A 27,246-nucleotide genomic window follows, 5' to 3' on the forward strand; every position below is an offset into this window, starting at 1 on the left:
ATTTTTTTAAAAAACAGAGGGAAAGTCAACTTTCTTTTTGTCTCTCTCCCCCAGAAGGACTTGGCGTCCTGGGCCCTAGTTTCTGTAATAGTCATATTATCCTTGCTCGGGAAGCCAGACTGCAGCAAGTGGATGGGTTTTGGTGTGCCTCGTCCAAAGATGTCCTCCTCTTTTCCTAGGATAAGTGGTTCAGGTTGCTGGGGCTTAACTTGCCTCCTAACCCTCAAGAAAAAAAGGGGAAGTCAATAGACCCAAGCTCCCTTGCACCCATGAGGCCGTAGGAATCAACCCTCCAGCAGGCCTCCTTGCTTCTACCTTTCGAGAGGGCTTCATAAGCAGCAGTTTCATCAAAGCTAGCAGTAAGCCTACATGCCTTCCGTTTTTTGGGAGTATGTGTGTGCTACCTTTTTATGTTTGTCCTGTGGGAAATACAGAGAAGTAGCCACAAATTCCTTATTCGGGCTCAGAATCAGCAAGAGGAGGCTGAAATCAGCCATTGTTTTATACTGAGTAATTTTAATCCCTTTGGGAGGCCTGTATTGCCACAGAGTCCAGGCACAGTTCTGTCTCGCGGGACATTTTGCCTTTGTTTGGTGGTAGCTGTTAACCAGGCTGAGGGTGAAATGAGAATTTGGCTTCACCTGAGGAATATGGGCACCCACCCCGCCTTTTCTTGTTAAGATGATATAGAAGAAATACAGTAATTTTCATTTTTGACCGATTTGCCGTCCTGATTCCCCCTCCTGTTTACTCATATCTTCTACACGATTTCAGTCACGGTATATGCTCCAGTTTCTGTTCTCTCTTTTCTGCTTACACTTTTGCTCATATTCCTGTAACCTTCACTGATCTCATTGTAAGTCTCTTACTTGCTGAAAGGGTAGGAATGTTGCTATGATTCTTACTCGGTACTGCTTTCTAAAAGGGTATCACCACCTCACAACGCACCAGCCAGTAAGAGCGCATCTGTTTCACTGTGGTGGGGTTTTAGAGTTTGCTCATTTCTGTCCCCAGACATCTACTTGGGTTCGCCTGTTTCCCAGAGCATCAGTCCCAGCCCCCTTTAGCATGTGCTTAGATACCATTTCCTACCAAAGACCGAATTGTAGGGGATCAGAAGTGACTTGTCATAGCCCTTTTCCTAGTAAAATATTTATCAGAAAATTAACTTCTAAGGAGGTCCAACAAGCCTGGGCTCTGCGGGGCCCACGGGGAGGAAATTGCAGAGTTCTGCTGAGAATGTTTTGCTCCTGGCAGCTCCTGTGTCTCCAGTGTTGGCATGACGCCCGTGTTTGTAGGGTGATTGTGGCTCTTGGAAAGAGAAGAGGTTTTCATCCCCTTCTGACAGTGTGGCGAGGCAAGGCCGTGTGTGTAGTTGTTAAGAGCGTGCATGCTGAAGCCAGCCTGCCTGAGTTTGAAGACTGGTTCAGCTGCTTTCTAGCTGTGTGATCTCGGACCAAGTCACTCAGCTTACTTCTCTGTGCCTCCATTTCCTTCTGTGTAAAATGGGCGTAATAAGAACACCCACCTCACAGAGTTGGTTTGAGGATTAAATAATGTAGGACATATAAAGTCTTAGAACAGTTCCTGGCAGATGGTGTATTCTGTGTGTTAGCTGTTCGCTATTTGTCATCCCTCAGTTGACTCTAAACCTGTTTAGCTCCGTGAGTATGTGCTCTTTGAGACGGTTTCTCAGTAAGTGCTCATGACTCTAAAGAGAGCAGAGCCAAACGTGTAATTTTACAAACCCAGACGCGAATTTTTAAAATGCCTTTGCTAGGAATAGAGCTTAATGAGCTTGCCAATTCACCGAAAAGTCCTGGCAGTGTGTTGATGTTGGTGACTGTTGATCAACCAGACTTTTTCTCGGATGCGGTCTAACATCTGGGTTTTTCTAGGCCGGACAACCTTTGTGGCACCAGCATATGGATCAGGGATTAACACTGAGAGCTTCTACTCTGAGGAATTTTTTATCGAGTGTTTATAATCTTCAGGGTCTCCCCCTCCTGGGGACTGCTTCCTCTCTAGAGAGCTTGGCCTGCAGCACAAGCAAGGTGCTGAAAGGTGGGGAGGATGTTTCATCTTGTGCTGACACATCAGGGTAAATACATAGAGGCTGGCAGGTGGCAGAGAGGTGCCCAGTCATCTGGGGATACTGGTCCAGGAAAATGCGCCTCACCTCGCTGTTTAAAACTCACGTGGAAATATCTTGGCTGAGGAGATGCTTGTGGCACCGAATAAGACAGCCTCCTGGACCAGGAGAGGAGGATTACCCCAGCTTTTAAGAGAACATTTACACTGAGGTATACTGGGTATGTGGATGTTGACATTAGTATTAAGATCATTTTAGTTGAAAGTGACAGAATACCTCAAACAATAAGGTTTAAACAAAATAGTTTACCTCACTCTTATTCCTGTCTCAGTTCTATGATTGAGTCTGTGGCTTCTTTATTTAGTTGTTCCACTCCCCTTAGTTAGCATGATATTGATGCTGCAAAGTGGCTGCTTGAGCTCCATTCATCAAATCTTCATTCCAGCCAACAGGAAGAAGACAGTCAAAATGGGATCCTTACAGGAAGCTCCCACGTCACACTTGTGCTTATTTAATTGGCCAGAACTTAGGACAGTTAAAACAAGCTGCAAGGGAGGCTGCAGAATGTCAGCATGTGCCTCGCTAAAACTCAGGGACTGAGATTTGGGTATACAACTCCCTGTCTCTGCCTGAGTATGTTACTTACTTTAGGATGGAATCAAGGCTGATGCTAAGGATGAGCAAGGCAAGCTGTCATTTTGAAATTCCAGGTCTGAAAGAAAAAGAGGATGGCTAGGTCAATTCAGACATTTCCTGTGGTAATCCCTTCAACACACATTTGAGTGAGCTTCCCAGGGGCTGCGTCCTGCCAGGCCCTGGGAATAAAAGCTGAGTCACAGCTGGTCCCTCTGCTTAACTTGTGGCTGCTTTTTGGCATCTAAGACCCTTTTATGACATAGCAATGTAGTGAGTGTCTGATTTAGATCTTATTTGTGGGTGTGTGTGTTGGTGGTAATTGTATTGTAATTTAGCAGTGGGTTCTGGGGTCATCCATGGCCCTAAGACTGGATAGCCTTACAGATAGTCCCGGGGAAGCATGGAGTGACACCTTCTTATTGGCTGCTACACTGTCAGTCGATTTGATCCAGAGGGGAGTCAAGTTTTGGCTTTGTTCTGTCTCCCCCAGGGCAAATTACTGGTGCCTTGGTTTTCTCATGCCTGTAAATTGAGCTTCAGAGCTGGTGGGGAGCCATCCCTGCCCCCAAAGGGGTGATGTCACATCGGAGGGCCTGCTGGGCCCCATGTAAGTTAGTGGTGATTCTTACTTAATGATAGTGACGGGGAAAGCCACTGTCAAGAGTAATTGAGGTGACTTGCGCACAGTCCCAGAGTGAAGGAGCTGGATGGAGTCTTCCTGCCCGAAGAGGCTAATTGTCGGGCTTTCCTGCCCTATTAGCTGCTGGGTGGTGAGTTCAGGGCAGGTGTTAATGGATGTCCACAACCCATAGGGAAGGGTGGGGAGGAAGGGATGAATCGATGTGCTTCACCTGGAGCTGGCTGGTTGTTGTGAGCCCTGGGCTGTGCAGTTGCTAGATTTTCCTCCCTCTGAACAGCCCTCTGATTCTGAAGCAGCTCTCAGAGTGGGACAGATGACTTGATGGGATTCTGAAATGGTGGGCGGATAGCCCTTGGCCCTGTACTCTTCTGTAGAGTTGCCCATGAGAAATACCAGCGTGTTCTCCTTGAGACACCCAGCGTGAAGCTACTCTGAGCTGTCCAGCTTGGGCTCTGTCCAGGTTCTCAGCAGTTCGGTGTTGGGGTGGAGGGTTCTTAACAAAGAGGCTGTCAGAGCTCAATTGCCCTGTTTGTTTTACTCATTCAGCAGTATTGGACCTGGACGAGAGGTCTTAAGAATTAGATCCTGGAAGACACACACACTAGAAATAGCACACTAAGGGGCTGGCCTGGTGGCACAGCAGTTAAGTTCACATGTTCCACTTTAGTGGCCCAGGGTTTGCCGGTTCGGATCCTGGGTGCAGACCTAAGCACTGTTCATCAAGCCATGCTGTGGCAGGCATCCCACATATAAAGTAGAGGAAGATGGGCATGGATGTTAGCTCAGGGCCAGTCTTCCTCAGCAAAAAAGAGGAGGATTGGTGGCAGATGTTAGCTCAGGGCTAATCTTCCTCAAAAAAAAGAAAAAAAAGAAACAGCACACTCATGGTGTTCTGGGCTGTCTGAGCCACCTCCTATGTGAGAATCGTTTTAGAAAAATATACTTCCAATCACAATGTAGGAACCTGTGCAGACTCAACAGCTGCCCTGTTGGAAACCACAAGCTTGTAGGGCCTGTGGAGTAGCAGTTGACCGTTCCTGGGGCTTCCCGAATGGGAAGTGTCTCTGAGAAAGGAATCTGGCACATTGTCCAGCACATCTGGTGGACTGGCCTGATTATGAAGTTGAATGTTGGCCTGGTCACAGAATCACAGCACTGGAAGGAATCTTAAAGTCATTGTGGGTTGTTTCCCATCACCAGAGATGCTTATCAGATTTAGTCCTACAGGTTTTTCTTCAGAGAATTCTCTGGGCCCCCATAATTACTGGCTCCCAACACGTGGATTCTTATGAACATAATCCAGATTTAGGTTCCAAATACCTTCAACATTTGTGTGTGTGTACGTACTTCCGGCGTCCTTTTTTTTTTTAATAAAGATTTTATTTTTCCTTTTTCTTCCCAAAGCCCCCGGTACATAGTTGTATATTTTTAGTTGTGGATCCTTGCAGTTGTGGCACGTGGGACGCCACCTCAGCATGGCTTGACGCCATGTCCAAGTCCAGGATCTGAACCAGCGAAACCCTGGGCTGCCACAGCAGAGCGGGCGAACTTAACCACTCGGCCGCAGGGCCGGCCCTGAGCTTTTGAATATACAAATTACTTGCCTACCTTTAGTTATATGAAAGTCAATGAAATTTAATGTAAATGTTGACTTTAATGTTGCAGTGGGACAAAACAGTATTATATTTCTAACCAGTTTCCTCCATGTCTCCTTCTGCCATCATCGTTCTCCAGAAGTGGAGTAAGTTTATGGAGACTATTGGAGATGCTGCAAAAGCTGCTTCAGTTCTGGAAGAGTGAAAAGAACTGTGCATTTGGAATTAGAAGGTCTGTGGTTTGAGATTCAGCTCTGTGACCTCGAGCAAGTCATTTAACGTGATTGATTCTCTAAGCTTCAGTTTCCTCATTGGGAGAAAAAAAGATAAAATAATAACATCTTGTTGTAATGGAATTAAATGATCATAATGTCTTCAAAATGCCATACAAATGAAGAAATTGTAAATCACCTTCACTGATTCTTCAGTATGATCTTTTTCCCTCTCTTTTTCTAAAGATGACCTCATATTGACCTGGTCTTAACATTGTATGCAGACAGCAACCCACAGTCCTAGCTGGCTTATCCCCCCACCCTGCTTTAAAATAATATACTGGAAGTGGCAGGAACAGAATATATTCTGGATGCATTGCTCTAAATATGGAGATATTCTGCATAATTAAGCTTAGCCCCAGCTCCAGTGGGCAGTATCACTTTGCCTGTGAGATGCAGCCGGTAAGAGGGTGGGCTCAGGATGGAGCTGGACTGCTTCAGTTGGGATCCTGGTTCCATTGCCACTTGCCTTGGGCAAGTCATTTAACCTCTCTTCAGCTCAGTCTTCACCATAAGTAGAGTGGGTATATTAATAATTTCCATCAATATGGTTGTAATACATAAATGACATAATTTTAAAATATTGAGCCCAGTACTGAGCACGTAGGAAGAAATTGCCCGTTACATGTGGATTCTGATTATAATAATTATTATTTTTAAGTGTGGTGAAATATACATAACATAAAATTTACCATCTTAACCATCTTTAAGTATATATTTCAGTAGGGTTAAGTATATCCACAATGTTGGGCAACCCATCTCCAGAACTTTTTCATCGTGTAAAACCGAGACTCCATCCATTGAACTCCTCGTTTCCTCCTCCTTCCAGCCCCTGGCAACCTCTAGTCTACTTTGTTTCTATGAATTTGACTCCTCTAGAAACCTCACATAAGTGGGATCAAACGGTATTTGTCTTTTTGTGACTGTAATTATTTTAAGTCTTAGCCCACCATAGCAATTGCACCCTCTCCCATTTTTAGCCTTCTGTAACCTCAGGACTGCCTGCCTTGTCAAACCCTTGTCGTTAATGAATTATTTCCTTCCTTAAGGGAACAACACGCCTCACAGCTCTATTTCATCCTTTGGAAGAGGGCAGGATTGGAGAAAAGGGAAATGAAAGTGAAGGAGACATGAAAGGAGGGCGCTAAGTAAGGAAAAGGCCATTCGCTCAGGCTGAGTGGAGCCTCTGTAGGGCTCCTTCCTCCCAATCCTGTGAAAATTCTAACAGATGCACCAGTAGAGAGACTAATAGAATTGAACTCCTATGCACCAGATGTCCTGATTCAGTAATTATCTAGATTTTTGGGGGGCCCATTTTTAACAAGTTTCAGGAAGAAGAAACTACTAGATTAATCTAGAGGCAAGTGTTTCTTTGCTTGTTTGTGCAGCGATGTTTGTCTCCTGAGTGATAAAGTGTTTCTTCTGCCTTGGAACTTCTTACTACCTTTAGGCTGAGGGGAAAAAGAACCAGGATTGTATGATTGTAAGCAAGTCATGTAATTCGGTTTCCACATCTATGAAGGATAGCTCTTGTGACTTCTAAGGGTGGCTGTAACCGGGCGCTTGGCCTAGGGCCTGACACCTAATAAATTGATCAGTGAAAATGTTAGCTTTTGGAGAGGCTGTGTTTGCGGAAAGAAGAAACACCAATCAGGTCCTTGAAAAGATAGGACTGAGACACGGAAGCTGTGAACCAACAAAACAGCTGGACTTTACCCTTGATAAAGAAAGAATTGTGATAAGCAGTAACTTTCTAGAATTACACCTATTGTCTGCTGTTTACCCCAATTTTATTGGCCCATTGTATAGGTTCTGTCCTCGGTTGTGCCTGGGTTAAGGAAAATGATTGTCTGCAAAATTAAGTAGTGTAACTTCTTTATATGCTTTTCTCGGGGGCAGTGGTGGGATTATTATTCATATTAAAAAGAAACATGTAGTAGGTTTTAACTACAAATAAAAAATACCATGATTTGAATAACTGGATATCTATATCTGGCTCCCTGAATCCCTCTTTACATTTTTGTTCTTTGGACCTTTAGAAGGAATTCTGTGTACTGGTAAAGGTTACAGGTATAGACTGCACCCTCCTATACCCTTAGGATATAAGAAGTAGATGGAAACTAGGATGGTCCTACATGTCTTTAAAAACTTATGCTTTATATAGTCATGTGTTGCTTAACGAGAATCCCTTCTGAGAAATGTGTTGTTAGGTGATTTCGATGTTGTGCGAACACCAGGGAGTGTCCTTACACAGACCTAGATGGCATAGCCTACTACACGCCTAGGGTATACGGTACTAATGTTATGGGACCACTGTGGTATACATGGTCCGTCGTTGACCGAAGTGTCGTTCTGTGGTGCATGACTCTAATTGTATAGAGCCTTTGATTCTGTTTATTATTTTCATTTTTGAATCTAGTTTGAGTTTTACCTTCCAATCATTTTTTATGACATCTCTGCTGTTTCAAAAATCCTAAGTAGTTTTAAATGCTTTTCTCTGTTAATATGCAAAAATGTCAAAAAAAAAGTAGAATAGTTTTCAAATAATTAACAACTGAGTCAAAATATTGTTCCTCTGAAGATCCTTATTCGATTGTGTGTCACAACTTGTACAATAGAACATATTGTACAAAATCGTTTAATTTGCATTGACTAGTGCAACAGGAATGGCCAGTTTCCGTTATGCTTGGACAAATCAAACACACAGCTTTATAAGAATAGTAACTTTTAGGGCCAGCTGTGACGGCCTAGTGGTTGAAGTTCGGCACACTACACGTTGGTGGCCTGAGTTGACTTCCCAGGTGTGGAACCACGTCACCTGTCTGTCATAGCCGTGCTGTGGCAGCGGCTCACATAGAAGAACTAGAAGGACTCACAACTAGAATATACAGCTATGTACTGGAGCTTTGGGGAGGAAAGAAAAAAAAAAAGAGAGAGGAAGCTTGGCAACAGATCTTACCTCAGGGCGAATATTTCCCAGCAAAAAAAAAAAAAGGTATTGTTAACTTTTAAAAGTTTCCTGATTTTTCCCTGTTAAAATCAGTTGGGAAAATAAATGTTATGGTAAGGTTCCTAAGGCTGAGCCCAAGAAACTCTAACTGTGCTAATTTTTTCATCTCTTGTAATTAGGTCAACCAGTTCCATAAGGAGGCTTGGGTTATAGCTTCTAGAGGTTTTGTAATCTGGACATTCTTGTTTTTAAATTAATCCTTGTATCAAGTGAAAAAAAGGGAACTGTGTTATTTGGTAACTACAATCCTTCACTATCTCATGCTTTTGAGTGCCCTTGTTTTTATACTTTTCCTTTTACAAGGAGTATATGTTATTGGAGATAAAAAGAGGTAGATATGTGTGTTACTAGCAACACGACACTAAGCATGTGGGTTTGAGTTCCTTTGGAACTGACATCTCCACTCTTAGTTGGGATACCCCTACTTGTTTTAGGTATTGATGATGCTTGTGTTCCATGTCACTCCAGCTCTGAAAGTGGTGACACACATCTGTGAAAAGGCCATGTGGTTTACGGTGAGGGTGAAGAAGTCCACGGCCATGGACTAGAGCGGAAGTAACAGAAGTAGGACGAAAGCTGCGACTTTGGCCTTACTGCTGACCAGCTGAGCTCTCTGCTATGGTTTTTGATTCTCTTGATACAGAGAGATGTGGAGGGGCTGAGAGATGTCCCGTGGATGCCCAGTCACTTCATGACCCAGAGGCCCTGTGGCCTATCCGTACATTGTCAATGTGCCCTCTTTCCACTTTCTGCTGCCCTTTTTGTATATCTGTGCCAGGGCACAAGCAGGACAGAATAAATTAGTGTAATCTTTTTATTAGTGGCTTTGGGAAAGGCTTTATGGAAGAGGAGGTAGAAATTACTGCTCCCCTCTCCCTGCCTTTCCTGCAGATACCCAAGAGTAGTACGTTGTGTTAAGGAAGGGGAGGAAGAGTCTTTGGGAGGCCCAGAGTTCCTTCTCAGCAGGTGTATCCTTCTAATCCATCATACAAGATGGCAGCCTTTGGGTTCTTCCTTCTAAAAGCCCTCGCTCAAGCATGCGCTTCAGCTTAGTGACTCTGGACTTCCCCGTATACCTTGGTGTTCTTTTCTCTCCTTGCAGTCTTCCGTCTGTGCTAAGATTGTGCAGCTCCTGGGACAGAATGAGGTGGACTATCGCCAGAAGCAGGTGGTCATCCTAAGCCAGGATAGCTTCTACCGTGTCCTCACTTCAGAGCAGAAGGCCAAAGCCCTGAAGGGCCAGTTCAATTTTGATCACCCGGGTGAGTTGGGGAATTGAAAGAGTATGTGTGTTGGTTGATTGAGGAAGTTGCCTAACCTCTCTGAGTCTGTTTCCTGTCTATAAAACAGAGGACTAATAGGTACCTGCAGGGTTATGGTGGGGCTTATGGGAAGGAAGGAATTTTGCAACACGTCACGTAGTGCTTGGTTCCTTAAATACTGATCGAATCTGCGTCTGAACAAGGGGGGACTCTCTGTGAGCCCTGTTACTCAAGATGGGCCAGACACAGGATAGAACATACACGGCTGGTTCTTCTGCCTGCTCTGATCTGAAGCAGCCTGTGTCACACATTCCCCCACCACCCTGCACATGCATGCACATGGCATGTGTGTGAAACTCACTGACCAGCAGAGAGGGAGATGGATGGTCCAGGATGGCGGCCTGAATGACTTTTGCCCTGACAGTCCTAGATCAGCACACTGCCCCTTTAGCTGGTTTGGGTTTCGTATAATTGTTGGAATCAAAACTTGTTGGCACGGTGCCTGCTGCACTCCCCTCACTGTGGCAGGCTGTCCAGGTTGACGTGCCAGTTCTGGGGAGGGCAGCTGAATTTTGAGTGGGGAGAGAGGTGTCTGAGGCCAGGGAGGCAATGTCAAGGGAGAAAAAAGAAATCCACTTCTCAGAACTTATTCGTACATTCTGTTTTGAGACACAGAGAATTTGCATTCTGCTTTGGGTAGAAATCCGGCTTTTTTGGGTGGGGCGGTGATATTCTCCTCTAGGCTGTGATATCCATATGTGAAATACAGGTTTGTAGGGATATCCTGTGCATGATTATAGGAGAAGTCATTTTAAAATTAAGAAACATTTTAACAGTTTGCTTTCCTTCAGATGCCTTTGACAATGAACTCATCTTCAAAACACTCAAAGAAATCACTGAAGGGAAAACAGTCCAGATTCCCGTGTATGACTTTGTCTCCCATTCCCGGTAAGTGAGTGGCTCTGGGCCAGCGATGGCTACTTGTTGCTCCTCAGAGTGTCCCCATTTCTTGAGTGCCAGGTCTCTGTCCTCCCGCTGCCTGCTGCAGCCTGTCTGTGAAGGGGCAGTGGCAGTAGCGTGCGCCGTGGGTGAGTATGGGTTGCAGAGTTCATCCAGGCACTTCCTGGAACAGTCGGATCATCATGTTCCATTAATGCTAAAGGATGGGTTAACGAATTTGGGCTCAGGTGAGGGACATTTGTCCCCATCCACATCCTCGAATTGTTGTTCCTGGAATAAGATGTAAGGGGGCGGGGCAGAGGGAGGGCAGGAAGAACAACAAAATTCTGTCTGCTCTCATGGTTTACTTGGGGTTGGACCAAGAACTTGGAGAGATATGAGGACGCTGAGGTCGCCAGAGACCAAAGACTAAACCTTCCAAAGAAGTTCTCAGTCACATCAGACCAGTCCTTTCCATTTATCTGTGTTCATGTTGCTCATTAGGAATAGAGGAGTGGCTTGACTTCCATCTCATCTTCCTGCCCTCTGAGTTGGGGGAAGGGGCTCCCGGAGGACTCCTCTCCTGCTGGCCAGATCCCAGGCTCCTTCAGAGCTCTGCAGAGCTCTCTGCTCACTCTCTTCTTCTTTGGGACTTCCCAGGCTGACTCGAAACTCCTAAGTGGCACCACACGTAGTTCCTTCCACATTCTGGGCTAGTAATTGCTCAATAAATGTTGTTTTTAGCCATGGACTGTTTTGAAAGTTTCTCCCATCTGCTTTTCATTCTTCCTTCCTGGATCCCATTCTCTCTTGAGTTGAGATTTTTTTTTTAAATTTAAGTTTTATTGAGTTGATAGATTACAATCTTGTGAAATTTCAGTTGTACATTATTGTTTGTCAGTCGTGTTGTAGGTGCACCCCTTCACCCTTTGTGCCCACCCCCTACCCCACCTTTCCCCTGGTAGCCACTAATCTGTTCTCTTCATCCACATTTTTAAATTCCTCATATGAGCGGAGTCATACAGAGATTATCCTTCTCTATCTGGCTTATTTCACTTAACATAATTCCCTCAAGGTCCATCCATGTTGTTGTAAATGGGATGATTTTGTTCTGTTTTACAGCTGAGTAGTATTCCATTGTATATATATACCACATCTTCTTTATCCAATCATCTGTTCATGAGCACTTAGATTGCTTCCATGTCTTGGCTATTGTAAATAATGCTGCAATGAACATTGGGGTGCATGGGACTTTTGGGATTGCTGACTTCAGGCTCTTTGGATAGATACCCAGTAGTGGGATAGCTGGATCATATGGTAGTTCTATTTTTAATTTTTTGAAGAATCTCCATACTGTTTTCCATAGTGGCTGCACCAGTTTGCATTCCCACCAGCAGTGTATGAGGGTTCCTTTTTCTCCACAACCTCTCCAACATTTGTTACTATTTATTTTAGTTATTTTTGTCATTCTAATGGGTGTAAGGTGATATCTTAGTGTAGTTTTGATTTGCATTTCCCTGATGATCAGCGATGATGAGCATCTTTTCATGTGCCTATTGGCCATCTGTACATCTTCTTTGGAGAAATGTCTGTTCATGTCCCCTGCCCATTTTTTGATTGGGTTGTTTGATTTTTTGTTGTTGAGTTGTGTGAGTTCTTTATATATTATGGATATTAACCTTTTGTTGGATGTATGACTTGCAAATATTTTTTCCCAGTTAGTGGGTTGTTTTTTTGTTTCAATCCTGTTTTCCTTTGCCTTGAAGAAGCTCTTTAGTCTGATGAAGTCCCATTTGTTTATTCTTTCTCTTGTTTCCCTTGTCTGAGAAGACATGGTGTCCAAAAAGATCCTTTTAATACTGATGTCAAAGAGTGTACTGCCTACATTTTCTTCTAGAAGCCTTATGGTTTCAGGTCTCACATTTAGGTCTTTGATCCATTTTGAGTTAATTTTGGTGAATGGTGAAAAAGAATGGTCAATTTTCATTCTTTTACATGTGGCTTTCCAGTTTTCCCAGCACTGTTTGTTGAAAAGACTTTTATCTATCGTATGCCCTCATCTCCTTTGTTGAAGACTAGCTGTCCATAGATGTGTGGTTTTATTTCTGGGCTTTCAATTTTGTTCCTTTGATCTGTGCACCTGTTTTTGTACCAGTACCATGCTATTTTGATTACTGTAGCTTTGTAGTATGTTTTGAAGTCAGGGATTGTGATGCCTCCAGCTTTGTTCTTTTTTCTCAGGATTGCTTTAACTATTTGGGGTCTTTTGTTGCCCCATATGAATTTTAGGATTCTTTGTTCTATTTCTGTAAAGAATGTCATTGGGATTCTGAGTGGGATTGCATTGAATCTGTAGATTGCTTTAGGTAGAATGGACATTTTAACTATGTTTATTCTTCCAATCCATGTACAGACGTTCCATGTCTTTCCATCTCTTTATGTCGTCATCCATTTCTTTCAGAAAAGCCTTGTAATTTTCGTTGTATAGGTCTTTCATTTCATTAGTTAAGTTCACCCCAAGGTATTTTATTCTTTTTGTTGCGATTGTGAATGGTATTGTGTTCTTGAGTTCTTTTTCTGTTAGGTCGTTATTAGAGTATAGAAATGCTACTGATTTATGTAGATTGATTTTATACCCTGCAACTTTGCTGTAGTTGTTGATTACTTCTAAAAGTTTTCCAATGGATTCTTTGGGGTTTTCTATATATAAGATCATGTCGTCTGCAAACAGTGAGAGTTTCACTTCTTCCCTCCTTATTTGGATTCCTTTTATTCCTTTTTCTTGCCTAATTGCTCTGGGCAAAACCTCCAGTACTATGTTAAATAAGAGTAGTGATAGAGGGCATCCTTGTCTCATTCCTGTTTTCAGGGGGATGGTGCTTAGTTTTTGCCCATTGAGTGTGATATTGGCTATGGGTTTGTCGTATATGGCCTTTATTATGTTGGGGTAGTTCCCTTCTGTCCCCATTTAGTTCAGTTTTTATCATAAATGGCTGTTGGATCTTGTCAAATGCTTTCTCTGCATCTATTGAGATGATCATGTGGTTTTTATTCCTCAATTTATTGATGTGGTGTATCACGTTGATTGATTTGCAGATGTTGAACCATCCCTGTGTCCCTGGTATGAATCCCACTTGATCATGATGTATGATCCTTTTGATGAATTGCTGAATTCAGCTTGCCAAAATTTTGTTGAGAATTTTTGCATCTATGTTCATCAGGGATATTGGCCTGTCGTTCTCCTTTTTCGTGCTGTCCCTGTCAGGCTTTGGTATCAGGGTGATGTTGGCCTCGTAGAATGTGTTAGGAAGTGAGATTTTTTTTTTTAAATGGGAAATTAGATTTCATATGGTTTTTCCTACCAAATGTTTCTATAATTAAAAGCCCAATCTTTACGTCCGTGTGTGTTCCTTTAGTACACATCTCAGCCAGCCTTTAATGCAGTTACCTCACAGGTTCTATGCCCGTCTCACAAGCCAGAATTTGAGGGTGTGGCAGAGATTTGGTTGGAAGAGGAAGAAGAGAAAGAGCACGTTGAGATGGAAGGCCAGGCTGCTGTGGCGCTCACCTTCATCCCTCACCAGTGTCTTCTGCAGCGCTTCCTAATACGGACCAGAGTCTACTGTGCTGGAGAGTCAAAGTTCAGGATACCCCTCCAGCATCAAACCACTACAGACTATGCAGGAATAAAGCGGTTCAGTGTAGGAACTGGAGCTAGCACGAATGATAAGGGGGCTGGGAGAGTGACGATCTGGGAGGCTGCAGCCAGAGAATCAGAGAAAATAATCATCACTGATTGCAGCCTGAGGCAGTAGAGAAGAAGCCAGGGTTCATGGAAAGTCCAAGAAGCTGCCACATCTGGGCCCATAGTGTCGAAGTGGGAACTTGCGGTGTGTCTGCAAAGTTTCCTTGTCTGGCTGTTATGATCTCATAAAAATTATAGATTTTGTTTCACTTCATCGTCTAAATCTCTCATTGGCAAAGTAACCTGGGACCCTGTAGGGAAAGGGATTCTGGGAATTGTAGTTTCTTGTCTTTGCAGGGAGTGCTGGTGATGTCACGTTGACAAGAGAGAGTCTAGCCTATCACCTCTCAGGTCCAGGGCAGGGGTACTGCTGCAGAATTAAAATGTAGCATGACAACAAAGGAAAGGGCCTGTGGAGGAGAGTAAAGGAGGGAGGAATGGCTGTGGATTTAGAGCACCTTGTATGGAGGAGGGGATACTTACGCTGTATATTGGAAAGTGTAAGTAGTTGTTGGGGAAAGGGATTTCCAAGGTAATGTGCGGGAGGCACTTCAGGGACAAGCTTGGTGGGGAATTGCAGCTGGGATGTAGAGGGATGAGGTCAGTGTGTGGGGAGAGCCTCAGGAGAAGGAGGAAGCTGGGAGGTAGGCAGGCCTCAGATCAGGAAGGGCCATGGACGCCAAGGCCAGGAGTGCAAATGTGTTGGCAGTAGGGAGCCACAGATGGCTGCTGTGTAGGAGTGGAAGGGTCATTCTGGTGACAGCAAGAGAGGATCTATGATGCTATTTATGAAGCTCGCCCGGATGAGAGGCCTGAAGTAAGGCAGTGGACATGAGGGTAGTTGGCAGGAGTCAGGGCCTGACCAGCATGGCGTCAAGGGATGGAGATGAGTGCCTTATGCAGCGTGAACTCCATCAAGTTTATGTTTTAACCAAAGAAACCCCGGCAGATTTCCCCATCCAGACATGGTTCACTTCATTCTCCTGATTCCTTTCATAACTTACATTTTAAACCCCTGTTCTTCAGTGGTCCACGACCCACTTCTTCTGTGAAACTCTCCCCCCAACCCCCCACTCCAGACCACAGCAATGCCCCCAACTCTCAGGGGTCACTTGTTAGGGCCCCAGCTGTTCAGAGTTAACTGATCCTGTCCCACCCATGGGCCTTTCATGGTGCAATACAAACAAATGTTGGACTGAGGCTGAGCAGACACATATTTGCTGTAAATACTCGTCTCTGGTCTTCCCCTTCCTCATAAGCCAAATGAGAAGGTTGGACTAGGTTACTGCAGTGCTCTAAGAGTCTGGGTTTCTTATGTGGACTTCCCAGCCAAGCTCTAAACTCTTAAATGGAATATTGCACCGAATGTGGCTCCTTGCACATTCTGGGCTAGAAGTTGTTCAGTAAATGTTTTTAACTCAGAGCTGTTTGGAAAGTTTCTCCCACCCAGACCTATGTGTGGCCTTGGGAAATGATCAGTTCCAGCTTCTTGGGGCACCGACCACAAACAGGCAGTTGTGTTCTCCTTACTTTCCCAGGATTGAAAAGGGAGGTCTGTTGAGTTGGAAAACCACCTGTTCCTTTCTAGTGTTGATCAGTTAGGCATCCTGATCAGTGCTTGAGGTAGCGTCCGTATATCTAAACCCAGCACCGTCCTTGCATTTTCTGTTAGGGTTTTCCATGTGGAAGCCTAGGAATCCTGCACACACGTGTTATTTGTTTCCCAGCAAATCCTTTCCATCCTCTCCTTGGCCCAGGGCAGTTGCCTGGAGTGGCTCATTATTTCACTTACTCACTCATTGATCCTTTTTTCTACCCATTTCCCTTCTGAACTCGGCCAGTTTGCTTCCTTATCCTGAACCACAATGGGCACCCTATTTTCTGGTAGCTGACATTCTGTAGACTGGGGCTCCTCAACCCTGGCTGCACGTTAGAAATACCTGGGGAGCCTTTTAAAAGTATCATTGTTTTAGCTCCACCCTAGACTAACGAAATCAGAGCCCCAGGGGGGTAGTGTCCAGGTGTAAACATTTTTTAAAAGCTCCGCAGATGATTCTGAGTACATCTGAACTTAGACCACTATTCTAGAGTCTCCTGATCTTACTACCCTGGTCCTTTTCTGCCTGGTATTCCGCCTCCGTGGTAGCTGCTCCAGCTGCGCCTGCCTTAGAATTTAGGCAGGAAGCCAAGGGTCTGAGCTAATAAGGAATCCAAGAGTGTTTATGGGAGGGAAGTTTGAATGCCCTCCCCTTTAGTTGGCAGCTGCTGCTGACCTCCCAACGTTTGCACAGATAACCCTATTGTCTTAAGGAACTTTAAAGAAAATTGTTTTATTTGGTTTGATTCACAGACGTTTGCTGGTCTGCTAGTCAGGGTGAGTAGTAACCTTGCAGTGGCAATCATTGCTTCCCTTTCAGTGAATTTTGAGCAAGAGAGAGTAGGTGACGTGCAAGGTAGTTTTAGGACAGAATCAGAGGATACGAACACAGTGAAAGTTGAGGCGAGGCGGAGCTGGACCCAGCAGCTCCTTTTATCGATTTAGCAATGTTTTACCCCCCTGGCTTTTGAAAAGTCATGTTTCATTAGTTTCTGCCTTGGACTTCCCAACCGTGTGGGGTAGATGGATGAGGTGATGCGTATCCTTGCTTTATTGATGAGGAAGAGGAGCTCGAGGGAGCTTGGGGAATGACCCACGGCCACAGAGCTGGCTTATGGCGGAGCCAGATCGGACAGAACTTGTGAGTCTTTACTTCCGTGTAGATGTTTTCTCTCCTCCATCCTCTTTTCTGAACTTTCTTTTTTTCCTGTCCCTTCCTCCCTCCTTCCAGCTGCCTCAGGACTGGGGGAAAGGGGTGGGGTTGTTGGGAGAAAACTGTGAGTTTCTGTTTTTGAAAGTTCAGTGTTAGGTTCCAGAAATGCCAGCCCTGAGAGCATTCCTGGAGACGCCTTCGGAGAAAAAAATCACGTCTGTTTTTGCCCGTCTTTATTCTTCATTCAACAGCAGGTTTTTTCTCCCAGGGAGAAGGAGGGCTGTGCTCCATTTCTGCTTTGTGGCAAAAGCTCAGAAGAACCGGTCAAAGGAGACCTTTGCCCCAGCTGTGATTGCCCTTGTTTGGCTCTTCAGTGGTGGTCTGAGGGCCACCTGTTAGTTAAACCCTTTCAGCCCCACTCTGAGTCTGAAAGGGAAGGCCCCCAGGCCCCCAGAGATGCTCTTGCACTTGTTCTCCCCCTCTAGCTCACCCTGCCCAGCTCGGCCCGTCATCTGCTCTGTGCTTTGCAGGAAGGAGGAGACGGTCACCGTCTACCCCGCGGACGTGGTGCTCTTCGAAGGGATCCTGGCCTTCTACTCCCAGGAGGTGCGGGACCTGTTCCAGATGAAGCTTTTCGTGGACACAGATGCGGACACCCGGCTCTCCCGCAGAGGTGCGTTCTAAAAGCCTCTGGTGGCCCTGTTGGTGGCCCGTGACAGCTCCCTGCCTCCCTGAGCCTGAAGCCCATGCTTTCCCTGAGGTGGCCTTCTGGCCGCATGGCCCAGCCCAGCTGTGTCAGTTCAGCCCCAGGATGTCCTGCTATCCAAATGTTCAGGATATTTGAGAAGGGATTAGTCACTTACTGTTTTGGATAATGCAAGCCCTATGAGATCACAGAGCTGAAAGAAGAAGTTTACATTCTGGTTTCACTGGAAAAAAGTTGGGTTAAATGCTTAGTTCCTTATGATTTTCCCAAGCACTACAATCAAGCCAGGAACTAACTATAGGACATTCTCTGCCTGCAGTGCTGGGCAGCTCATTCTACTAGCCTGCTTCTCTAGCCCTTTATTTTCCAGAAAGCTCTACAGAGTTTGTGTCACTCTGTCCAGCCAGCTCCAGAGCAAAGTCGGTGGTTTCCTCTGCAGGCCTCTGCGTGTGCCTGTGTGAGGCCCCGTGCCTGTGTACTGAAGACACAGAACTGCTCGTGGGTTGGGGAGCTGAGCCTGTGAATTCAGCTCTGTAGGACACTGAGCAGAGAGCTTGCTTCCACTAGGGAGGTTGGGAGGCTTCAGGAGGAAGAAGGGTAGGTCTTGGATGTGGTAGGGTGATGACGTAGGCAACCCAAGAGGTACACAGTGCAAATACAGGCACATATGGCCTGTTCCAAGAGGCAGGTGGCTGGAGTTCATAGAGGGCTAAACGAAGAGACACTAGAAAGTAGTTTGGAGCAGATTGTGGAGATTTGGCTTCCAATTTGGTTCCTGGTAGAAGAGGGAAAGCTACCAAGGGGTTTTGAGCAGCGTGATGACATGGCCTCAGCTCTCCTTTGGAAGATTATTCTGACAGAGGAAACCTAAGTGAAGATTGTGGCTGGGGGTTCTTTTTGGGGACTTCTTTGCTGATCTGGACTATAGGTAGGGCTGTCGTCCATAGGTGGTGGGAGAGGGAAGGAGAGCTGGGAGAGATGAGAAACATACCAGCAGAGTTAGAGCTGACAGGACCCAGCAAAGGCAGTGGGGTGGGGGTGACTGAAGAGAGGGGTGGAAGGGGATGAAGGCTTCGAGTCTCCATTGTGCGGAAGAGAAGAGAGGCAAAGGAAATGAAAAGGCGAGCTCCTAGTCACAGAGCAACTCATTGGCAAATTCAGATTTTTGGAAGCTCCAGCCCAGAGCCTTCTGACCTCGAAGTCTGTGAAATTTTCTCTTCTCGGTTCATGAAACAAATTTGTAGTTTATCCAATTCAGTAGTCTGATTGCAGGAACTATAAACGGAACCAGCAGAATATGGAGAAACGAGTCCCTGGTTTTTGCCCTCCCAGGTAGTAATAGGATCCACACTCTATTAGTCAGATGGAGCCACACTTCAGCTCCAGGTGGGTGGGGGGGGCTAGGACTCTGTGATGGAAGAAGGAAGGAGAGTGGGAGGCCTGTATTCTTCTAGTCCTAGCAGAGCCTTCAGCTAGCTTTGTGACTTTGGTGGTTCTTGAGACCTCTCAGTCTTGGGTTTCTTTGTGGGTAATATGAGGGAGACAGGCCTGTTTTTTAGGGTGTGACTCTGGCCAGGTGAGATTTCATAGATAATTGAGATAACTGAGCCTGACAATCCCTCATGTATCTGCCCCAGGGCCTGGTTTATCACCTGAATCCACAAACCCAGGTCCTGCCTGGGTTGATCTGCTCCATGTCCATATTAACTTGCCAAATTAGGAAGGGCAGCTTGATGTGTTGGGGGGAAAAGTTGGAGTCTCGTGAACTGGACTTAAATCCTGGTTTCAGCATTTGGTGGATGGGTGATTTCGGGCAAATTAGGTTTTAACCTCTTTGTACCTCATTTTTCTATTGGTTGATCATGTAATGATTAGCACTCCTAGCATAGTTGTGCTGATTAGAGGTAATGCAGGTAAATGCCTGGCAGTGCATTAGTCGATAAATATCGACATGGTGGATCAGAAATCTGCTTCACCTGAGGGGGTAGATTTTGTTCTGTGTTCCTGAGTTTCTGTCTGGGCTGATCAGAACCTACGAGCGGTCACATCCTCAGGGCTGAACCATCATTGGTCCAGCAGGTGATACTAAGGTCCCAGGGGATGCAGTTATGCTCAAGGGAGGAGGGAGTGCAAGGCGTTGCACAAGAAATTAGAACCAGGGTTGTGCAGTGGCAGTGTCCTTGGAAACCAAATGAATCTTGGCTTCTAATTCAAACAGATAAACATGGTGTAGATTAAATGGAAAATTCTCCCTCCCTTTCTTGTACTGGGATCCTTATGTGAAATGGGGGAAAGACTTGAGGTGGTGGTGGTCTTCCTGGGGGTTTCTTGGGGTCAGTTCTGTAACCCCTGTCTTCCATGGTACTCCTTGCTGCTTTCTCTTTTGAGATCTGCTGTCTTCTCATGTCAACCCCTGGAGAGTCACTTCATCCTGGTGGACTTGTGGGACTTTTCCACATGCTATTTCTACAAATTCATTCTCTGTCCACATAGGACAAAAGCCATGCCTGGCATCTGCTTTGTGGTGTGGGAGGGTGCCTGGTAAGGGAGAGGCGGGGCTTAGTCAGGAGCAGCTGTTGGGCATAAGAACATTCCCCGAGTTAGCCCCATGGTTTTACCCATCTGTGTGTCACACCCTCCTGGGCATGTGACCCTCACATACCAGTTGACCCTCGTGTGGGAGAGGGGATCTGCCTTTGAGTCCTGCAGCCTTGGAAAGACCTCCTTCCCATGGGGACCCCTTGTACTTCTAGGGGATCGGTCTCCTTCCAGCTATGCTTGCCTTCCCCTTCCCTCTATATGCATTATTTCCCCTAACCAACCCTTGAATTTGGGGACGGGGAAGACCTGAGCTGGGGGACTAGGACTGCTGACACCTAGTCTGTCCCCTGCCATAGTTCTCTGGGCCCAGTTCACATAGCGTTAGGGCAGCAGTGGGTCTTGAGAAAGTCAGTCTGTCCTTTTACTAGACTAACACGTTTCCTCAACTCATTTTTAAAGTGAATGGACTTAACCATTGAGAAATTGTATTTATTTGGGGTCCTTCTAAATTTTCTTGGCTTTGGCTGACCAGAAGGAGCACTAATGGATTTGGAAGGGCTGAAGTAGAAGCCAAGCAGAGAAGGTGGGTAGACCTGTAGTTTCTGCCCTTCACTCATTCTCTGAAAGGGCCTGTCCTGGCCCAGCAAATGTGCCGGGGTCAGAGGGATGAGGAGGGAGCCAGCTTTGAGTCCCTGGAGTTTCCGGTTTGTGCCAAGACCTTGTTTCTGACTCAGTCCTTGGCTTGGCCCCGTTTCCTGCCTGCGCCAGAGGAGCAGGGCGTTTCAGCGCAGTGAACTGGCTGGTTCTGTGTTGTCCTTGGCTCAAGGAAGGGTCCCGGTCTGGTGATAACTTGGTGGAAGGCTCTTGGGGAGCAGTGGCGGGCCATGCCTTTTGATTTTGCACGTTCCCGATGTCTGGGCGACATTCTGACCCATTTCCTGTTTCCTTTTCCAGGGTGGAAAGCGTAGGATGACTCCTCCCTGTCTTCCCTGTGTCTCCCTCTCGGCTTCCCATGTGTTTGTGTCCTGCTGTCTCCTCCCACGCTCCCACCCCAACCTTTCCAGCAGCTCTGCAGGCTCTCCACTCTCAGCTGGGTCTAACCTGTTTACCCGAGTTCACGGTTCCTGCCCCCCGGTGGTTTCCCAAAGGTCTGCTCTATCAGGAGCTGTCCCTCTCCTGAAGCTTCCTCAGGTTCTGTTGTCATCGAAATCACCATAGAAGCTCAGATTTATGGAACATGTGTGCCAGCCACAGTGCTAACTAGAGACTTTTATGTACATCTCCCTGTATTCCTAAGTAACAACTTTAAGAGAAGGATACTAATATTGTCTCTATTTTACAGTTAAGGAAAATGAGATTCAAAGAGGTTAAGGAACTTGTCTGAGATCACAGAGGTAGTGGTTAGTGGGTTCCGGATTCAAATCGAGGTCAGTTTTGCCCTTATGGCTCTAGATGGTGGAACAAGAAGTGACATGGACTCTAGAGCAGACTCAGTGTGACTCACTTGTTCTACCTGCCGTCTCCCTGCGGGTCCGTCCTCACTCCAGTGATGTAACAGGTGAAGCCATCAGGTCTGCGAGATGGCAGGGAGCTGCAGGCCCGGGCTGAGGGCAGTGGGAGAGCTCCGTGAAAGGAGCGTGCCTGCATGTGTTCGCGTGCTGGGGGAAGGACGAAGGTTCCCACTGTGCTTAAAGCTGTCCAAAGTTGTGTGAAATCCACATTCTTGCGAAACAAGCCTGGCATCAGGCTGTTCCAGGGCTTGTGTGTGCTTAAACAGTGCGGGCGTGTGTTTGGTTTTTCCCAGCTCTGATACCCTTTTGGTCTGGCTTCCTTTTTGCTTTGGACTTTATCTGGAGACGTGTGAAGGACAGGAGGCCACACTGCTGTGTGTTTTGGCCAAGTTGAGCTCGTTAGCCCTGCGTGCCAGAGGCTCGTGGGGGTGTGCCACGTGGCAGCTCTTCGGGCTCCTTCTTGGGCGAGTCTCCCTGGCAGAGCTGCTGGGGCAGCCAGAGCGGGGCCTGTGTCGAAATATCCGAGAAGACTATTTCCTGGCTGGGGAAGGCTCCGCTGCTGGTTGGGGAGAATTGTGAGGCAAGTCCTGACGCATTAGGAACCAGCCAACCATTTTATTACCAGGGCACTTGTGGAACAAACTCCTGTAAATTGAGGAGCTGGTAGAAAAGCCAAGGTGGTGGGAGCAGTGTGACCTCGCTGTCTGGCATGTGGTCTTCCTGACAGTTTCCTAGCTGTCCCATCTCACAGACGTCATGCCAGCCTGGATCAGAACCATGACACTTGCCCTCTTTCCTGCCCCTCCCTGCCAGTGCATGTATGCACGCACCCATGTGCATACATAAATACTGAATTATTTAGAGGCATGGTTTTCCAGAAATTCACTCACAACTGCTCCCTGTGTTTGTTTACATTGCTTTTCAACCCACGCTTGAGTCTGTATCCTGAGAAATGGTGAGAGGAGCCGAGGGGCCATCACGAATGATTGTAGATGGCTAGGATACCCTTTTGGGGTGGGGGTGAAAGATTTAATAGCTCATGGTACTAAGATTTAAAACAAGTCTTCCAAACTCACTACTGTGTTTGGGGGAAACTGAGGCTCAGGGAGGTTCATGTACAATGGCAGATCTAGGATTCCAGTTCCTTAGACGGTCAGACCCTATCCCTTTTTTTTTTTTTTTTTTTAAAGATTTTTTTTATTTTTTCCTTTTTCTCTCCAAAGCCCCTCTGGTACATAGTTGCATATTCTTAGTTGTGGGTCCCTCTAGTTGTGGTATGTGGGACGCTGCCTCAGCGTGGTTTGATGAGCAGTGCCATGTCTGCGCCCAGGATTCGAACCAACGAAACACTGGGCCGCCTGCAGCAGAGCGCGCGAACTTAACCACTCGGCCACGGGGCCAGCCCCCCTATCCCATTTTTTTGACAAAAGACTCTATTAAAAAAGTCTGATGAAGGTCCCTGAATAGCACTGCCCAGGATGAAGAAGGTAGAAAATGGTGAGTTTGGGTCAATCTGGGCTCCTTCAGAGCTCCAGCACACAGTTTCCTAAACCATGGTTTTCCGTCTGCACACCTCTGTGCTTGAAGTCAGCAAGAATGGCTGACTGCAGCTGGACCCTCTGCCTGCCTTCCGCCCCACAGGGGATGGAGTGTGGGTGGGAGCTGGGTGTGATGAGGGGGCACATCAGCAGTAGGTCACTGGACTGCACACAGGTAAGTGTGTGCAAGGGGACAGGACCAAGGTGAGCAAAGGAGAAATTCTGCTGGCAACTCGCCCCCTTTGCCAGGAAGCCCCGCCACCTCTCTGAGCCCCATCTCCTTCCTGAAGCTCCCCAGAACTGTCCTGCTTTTTTTTTGGTTCACAATGCAATTTTATTTGGATCACATGTTGCTTGACACAAGAAAACTGTTGGCCTAGGCCAGACGGCCTATTGCCTCAGAGAGCTTTTTGTCCTAGCCGAATTTGACTGCAGTAAGACATAAAAATGTAACTTGTTTTTCCCGAAGCTGCTGCTGACCTACTCTTGCCCAACTCTCTCAGGAATCTGGCTTTTGAATCATTGTGGAGCCTGCGTGAGCCCGGACTGCCTCGTGGAGGGTAGACATGTGTTGGCTCACGCACCATTTTCTTGATTGTTGTTTTTCCTTCTCTTATAGTATTAAGGGACATCAGCGAAAGAGGAAGGGACCTTGAGCAGATTTTGTCTCAGTACATTACGTTCGTCAAGCCTGCCTTTGAGGAATTCTGCTTGCCAGTGAGTTGTGTTCTTTGTTTGTTTTTTGTTGAATTTAGAATTTCAAATTTAATCATACAAGTAAAGGTATGCAAGGTGCTCCCCAGCCTGAATCTCTTTCCTCTCTCTGAGGGACCCTCTATCCTGAAGTCCCAGGAAAGGATAGCCTGTGGTGCTTTGGGTCCTACCATTGTGTTCTGTAGGAGCTCTGTCCTGCCACTCTTTTTTGGGCTAGCCCTTTAGGATCCTGCTGTCTAATTTCCAGCAAGCTCAACACCTCTTGCTTCATGGACTCATGGTGTGAGACCCTTTATTGAGGGTGCATCATATCTCAGGGTAGACTCGACCATTGGACCTGTGATGGTTGGAGTGTTGGTACCGGGAGAGCTCAGCTATGGGTGTTCGCTTCTGAATCTCTTCTGCCCCTACATTTGAGCCCTGCTTTGAGCTTGTCTTGGGCCCCTGTAAAAGTTCCCATTTGGGAAGCGTCGAGCCATGTTGGAATATGCTTCCGTCCTTCTGCCACGGCATAGACGCATCAGTCCTCCTCTTGGCAGCTGGGAACTCTCTGGTGAGGTGGCTTTCAGAGAAAGAAGGTTGGGGACAGGGGAAATGCTCAATTTTCAGTGAATTAGCCCTCAGCCCAGGACACACCCTCAGCTTTCTAGGGAAAGACAGGTGAATGTTGAGGGAAGGCAGCCAAGGGACAAGAAGTGTGGAGTGGTGGGGTTGTGGTGGAGGAAGATGTGGGACAGAGCCTAGTTTGTGAATGAGAGTGTTTAATTCAGGAGACTCCTACACCTGTGTCAGGTGTCTTTTCCAGGTGGCCAGACTAGGGTCTGTCTCCCTAATGATTTATAATTCAGCTCTGAGGGACAGCCGGAGAGGTTGGGACTTGGCCTGGGCTTGGGTGACTTCTTTTGGGAGACCGGAGTCTGTGAGGGCATTGAGAAGAGGTGTAGAGTGAGGCTGGGTGTGGGAATTTCTCTGCTTCTCCTAATAATTAACTTCTTTCTTTCTCCTCTCCTGGAAAAATGAGATCCGAAACCATCTTTGTTTCTTTAGGTCTGTTAGCAGGTTTTGCGTCAAACCACACCTGACTTTGTTTCAGATCAGGGACCGACACTTTGTGAGTCAGCCTGAGTAACCTGGATGTGCTATTCATTCCCCTAGAGATGATTGGGTTACAGGATTAGGTTTCTGGGAAGAGAACAGAGGGGGCCAGGAGCCGGGAAATTCTATCCACCCATCTCTCTATCTGAGGACCTCTCCTACTCTTTTTACCTTAATATTAAGAACACAAAGTAAACTTATTATTGGACACAAATTAGAGTTAACTACCAATTTTCTGCTGTTTAACTTAGTCATAATGGAGCTCAGAATTCTGCACATTTTCTGGGTTGTTTCTCCTTGTTCCTGCTGTCCAGCCACTCTGTGCTCAAGGATGATCAGCTCATTCCCATGTAAGCCAGGAGCTTGGACTTGATCAATCGTCTGCCCAGGTCAAGTTGGGTTTGAGCCTGACGCAGCTGTGTTTCAGGAGTTCTAGTGTGGATGCTGCAGAATAAAGATGCCCACATACCCAAGGCATTGTTTATATGATCCTCCTACCCTAAACTTAGGGTATACACCAGCACACAGTTATTTGTAAAATGGTCCACAAAATCTCAGTCAATTAAGAAAAAAAAAAGGATTGTGTCTGATCATGGCCTTTTAAAAAAAATAATGTAATAACAGAGCCAATGAAAATGGTCATCAATGGGGATTACTTTTTCTGGGTTTGCCCTTGTGCTAGACAGACTGTGTGTAGAAGTCCAAGGTGAACTGCTTCTCTTTTTAGTTTGCATTTTTCTAATTCATATTTTTTCTAGTGGGGAAGAGGCAATTACATGTTTGGTTTCAAAGACCATGTCCTGTGTGCAGGTTGTAAGCTGAAACAATGTTAAACATTAATAATCAGAACTCAAGAAAAAGCTGATATATTATAATTTAGATAAAATGGGTAAAAAATACTGTGTTTGAAGCCTCAAGCTGTGGCCCTCTGGGATCAGTCCTGAGAAGGCTGGCGCCTCCCCATGTTCCCTGAGAGAGGGCCTTGGGCCAGTTTCTCTCTGAACTCCTCTTTAATGCAATGTCAATATCTTTCTCCACAGACAAAGAAATACGCTGATGTGATAATTCCTAGAGGTGCAGATAATCTAGGTGAGTCCTCATGGGGTGTCATCTTGTGGGGCATAACTTCTGCCCTTTGTTAAGTCATACTTTGGGGCAAGATGTGGCCCAAACAAGGCTCTATGGACGTGCTGACCCACCAGGCGGCCATTGTGAGCCAGAGAGGAATTTCCACCTACGCGTCTGGCCTTGGGAACAGGCCCCTGTGAATATGTATGTACGTCTATGGGGACAGATGTGAATTTGTGCTTCTCTGGCAGAAGTCAGAGGGCTGTAGACTACCTCTGTCTATCCCCCCAGTGATGACAATTGGATACCTTGTATCTGAGGCCAATTTTTTTAAGCAAAAGCAGATTTCCTTCTTAATCTAATTAAGAATGACCTGTCATCAAGGTGGCCCTTCTTAAAGGGAGCTTGTTGCTGCCACTAGTGCATTTATTTATTTGTTTTGGCTTGTCTACGAAGCAGATATACCTCCGGACTTAGGCATAGTGGGGCAGAGTTGATCTGCAAGAAGACCCTGTCTTCTCATTCTCTTTATAATTTTTTTCAATTTTCCTCCATTTAAAAAGTTTATATTTTTGCTGAGTCATTTGGGAGTTCATCTCAGCAAGGAATATTTCACTGTGTATTTCTTAAAGATAAGGACATTTTCATGCCTATCCACAGTGCAATCATCACATTCAGGAAACATAATATTGATAAAATCTCCTTTGACATTTTTGAGGAGTACAGGTCCATTGTTTTGTAGAATGGCCCTCAACTCGGGTTTGTCTTCGTGTCCTCATGATTAGATTTGGTGCATACAACCCGGAGAGTACCAAGAAGAGATGTTATATTCTTCGTGCATTACCTTGGAAAGCATTTGATGTGTATCCCATGTTTGGTGATGTGCACATTGGTAACTTCATAGGGTGCCTAACTTATCTCTAATGCTAAGAAAAGAGAGTCCTATCTTTATTATCTTTGAAGGAAAGGGCCTTCTGTGGGGTCACTCTACTTGGGATGCGCAGCTGGTAGGTTCCCTAGTGGAAGCATCTCACAGCTAGTCAATGGTGTCAGAATGAAGGCTAGTCCTCATGTCCACAGAATTCTGGCTGATGGCTTTCATCCAGTTCTGACTGATCATCTCCTGATAAGA

At 46.0% G+C, this 27,246-nt stretch overlaps 1 protein-coding gene across 1 annotated transcript in view; it reads left to right on the forward strand.

Annotated features, from left to right (window-relative positions):
* Positions 1-27,246, forward strand: part of UCK2 (uridine-cytidine kinase 2) — a 77,295-nt gene that overhangs the window by 45,959 nt on the left and 4,090 nt on the right. Inside the window, exons 2-6 of the mRNA XM_046682870.1 lie at positions 9,348-9,507; positions 10,359-10,455; positions 17,472-17,614; positions 23,857-23,954; positions 26,087-26,135. Of these exons, the coding sequence (XP_046538826.1) occupies positions 9,348-9,507; positions 10,359-10,455; positions 17,472-17,614; positions 23,857-23,954; positions 26,087-26,135 (547 nt within the window). The remainder of the gene's footprint in view (positions 1-9,347; positions 9,508-10,358; positions 10,456-17,471; positions 17,615-23,856; positions 23,955-26,086; positions 26,136-27,246) is intronic.

This window comes from Equus quagga, chromosome 13 (assembly GCF_021613505.1).
Source record: "Equus quagga isolate Etosha38 chromosome 13, UCLA_HA_Equagga_1.0, whole genome shotgun sequence".
NCBI lineage: Eukaryota > Metazoa > Chordata > Mammalia > Perissodactyla > Equidae > Equus > Equus quagga.